The sequence below is a fragment of the Chaetura pelagica genome, unplaced genomic scaffold (assembly GCF_000747805.2).
Source record: "Chaetura pelagica isolate M959 unplaced genomic scaffold, ChaPel_1.0 scaffold117, whole genome shotgun sequence".
Classification (NCBI taxonomy): domain Eukaryota; kingdom Metazoa; phylum Chordata; class Aves; order Apodiformes; family Apodidae; genus Chaetura; species Chaetura pelagica.
The window spans coordinates 9,031,511-9,034,588 of record NW_009954185.1 but is presented as its reverse complement, the minus strand read 5'-3'; the positions used below and the strand labels follow the sequence as shown (position 1 = coordinate 9,034,588).

The 3,078-nt window shown below is 37.6% G+C and overlaps 1 protein-coding gene across 1 annotated transcript in view; it reads left to right on the top strand.

Moving 5' to 3' along the window:
- LOC104393537 (ovostatin-like) overlaps positions 1-3,078 on the top strand; it is a 34,529-nt gene that overhangs the window by 30,792 nt on the left and 659 nt on the right. The window contains exons 33-34 of the mRNA XM_010003040.1: positions 1,144-1,215; positions 2,465-2,567. Coding sequence (XP_010001342.1) covers positions 1,144-1,215; positions 2,465-2,567 — 175 coding nt within the window. The remainder of the gene's footprint in view (positions 1-1,143; positions 1,216-2,464; positions 2,568-3,078) is intronic.

Sequence of the window (3,078 nt, the reverse complement as noted above, 5' to 3'; positions counted from 1 at the left end):
CTTCCCACACTCAGGCTGTGCTCCTAGAGGCACCACAGTAAAGTGATCCAGGGATACCCTGCTGTAGACTCACCTGGTGGGTCTCCCCAGCAATGGGTCAGGGCATTGCCCAGTGGCAGCCCAGGGGGGAATCAGGTCAGGGTGCTCCAGGTTACTGGGGTTTTCCCCGTTGGCTGTTGTTCTTCTACTCCTTTGTATCGAGGGGGAACAAGCCTTTTATCACACAACCAAACAGAATCTATGTAAGAAATACTTCTGCCATGGTTAAATTTCTCAAATGAGTATTTTTCAATTGTTAGACCTTCCTCTACAGCACAGTTTATCAAAGAAAAAATGGGTACTGCTTTTCCTTTATTATACAGAAATTTGGTCACAATTATGACAATTGTAGAGAGAACATTGATAATCACTACATTTTAGTTCCTAGTGCAATGTAGGTTCTGCAGCAGGTGCATTCTCTTCAAGCCATGAGCCTTAAAGTACCTAAAAAGAAGGATACAATTCATTGTAGAGTCTATATAGCTAAGTGCATCTATAACTATTCACATTCACATGTGAATTTCGTTCTTTAGTAGAACTGTATGAAATTCATAACTTTTCTTTGGAAGATTTTTCCACTGATCTGTCACACTGTTTGGCACTCTAGTCCTCTTTATATGTACTTTATATATATTTCATATGTATTTTATGTTCTTATATATACTTTATATATATTCATCTATATACACATATGGAAAAAATAGCTGGTTTTACACTTATTTTTGTACATTTTTGCAGTAAATTAATTTTGCTTATGTGCTTTTCTAAAAATTTTTAAACTTTTGTTTTTTAAAATATGCAACACTCTAGAGAGTGAGTCAGCTGGAGCTGCAGAAACGATCATGTAATTATGAAATCTCATTGAAACAAGAGCACTCAAGTTGATAATGTGTCCCAGCAAACCTGTTTTTCACTGTGATTGGTTTGCAGTCGTGCTACGAAAATGCTCAGTTTGCATTTCTTATTTTGGCCACTAGATGTCAGGGTGGCAGAACATGGCAGAGCATGGCAGTCACTTTAAATATATTTTGCTTTCAAATTATTATTTGTAAGTCTTGGCATGTCTCCTTTGTATAACATTGCTATCATTTGCTTTATGTAAAGCTTCAGCAACACAATTCTGTTGTGGATCGTGTAGACATCAAGAACAACCACATCCTCTTCTACCTTCAGCAGGTAAGGCTTCTATTTGGTCTTATTAAATTGGAAGTTTAAAACAGATAAAAGAATTATCTAATTAGTAGGTTAGTAACGGCCATGTCTTTAAAATGTAAGGGGACTTCACTCAGTCCAATATAAAATATACAACAGAAGTTGTAGTCTACAGTGAAAAGATATGTAATTGTTATTTTTGTGAAGAATGCTGTATGATTAATTTTCACAAACATAGCTAAGTTGCATTCCAAATTGCAAAATTTCCCAGTCTACATAATATTCTTCATCCTCTAAATGATGTTTCTCATCAGTGTTTTACACTGATGAGAGTAAGAGTGTTTTACAGGGAGACAGTTACATCCCTTTCATTTCAGGGAGATATCTGTATGAAAAGAATATACTACCCACATTGATTACATTAATAAAGGGAATGAGAGTGGAGAAAGATTAAAATCGAAATACAAGGGACCTTAAAGTGCCAAGAAAGGAAGGAGAGAGGAAGAAAAAAAAAAAAAGTAATAATATCTATGCTCTCAAACACAACTTTTTAGTGATTGGCCTCCAAGGATTACTATAAGGAAGATTGGAGTAGGTGTTCTGAATTGACAAAGAATCTCAGATGTTGAGATGTGAAAAGTTTACCCAGTAGGACACAAGTGCTGCAGCAAATTCTCCAGAACCCCTGTCCATGGTTTTATTCCTATAAAGAGACCAGCAGTATGAAAAACAAGGACAAAGGAAAAAGAGAGCAGCGTCACAGTCCCAGGCATGCAAATGAAAACTTGAAGCTGAGGAAGATGAGCAAGGAGGAAAGTTTGAGGCAATTAGCTGCAAGAGTTTGGAATGAGGAACAGAAACACAGGAGAGGATGGGGATTTGAGTTCAATGTGATTAAAGAGAGAAGAGAGTCATAGAGATGCTGAAGGCCATTTTAGCTGGGAAAAGGCAAAGAAAGAAACTAACAGGAGCTTTCAGTGAGAGGATGAATGCTGGTGTGCTGAAAGCTGCAGTACCCAGGCAATGGGTAGAGTAACTGGTAATGTAGATAGGAAGAAGAAGAAAAAACGATCACAATTTTAGCAATAAAACATATTTAGAAACAGCTTTTAAACAATTATCTGATTTGACACCAACTTTACAATCTGGAGAGAATTGTAGAACGGCACTTTGCTGCCCAGTCTGACCGAGAAATGCATCTGTTCAACCTTAGCCTTGAGGATAGGTATGAAAATAAAAGGTTTGATGTGTTTTCTTGTCTTACCATTTCCAGGTCTCCCAGAAGGCGATCAGCTTCTCCTTCAGTGTGGAACAAAGCCTCCCTGTCTCAGATATCAAACCAGTGCCAGTACATATGTATGACTACTATGAAACAGGTAAATGACCTCAGTGGCTTGGAGCAAAACCTGTAAAATCAAAGTATTGATCTCAGCATTTACAAGATGTGGACAATGCTTTTTGCCTTGCTCCCTCTGTGAAGCTTCTCTTGACTTTCCTGCATTTGCTGCCTTTCTGTATCAGGAGAGATAAATGGATAGAAAGCTAGCAGTTTTGCTGGTTTTGATTGCTAGACTGCAAAGGGTTTGCAGAAGCATAGACAGTTTCTGCCTCCATGTCTTGTTTCTTGTTTCATTTCAACATAAAGCAGATTAGATTGTTGTATGACAGGAGTTTCGTTCTTACAAACTGCATACAGAATGAAGAGTGGTTCCACTTTCTTTCTACAATTTGATCATAACAGTTAAAATCCATAGCTCAGAGGCAGCAGTGTTCCTGACTTCCCTGATCTGGCTTATCTTGTATTTTTGCTTTGTATTGCAGTAGCAGGCTGCAGTCAAATAACTGTTCCTTTTTTTGGAATTTAAAGACTTAAATAGGAATGACAGT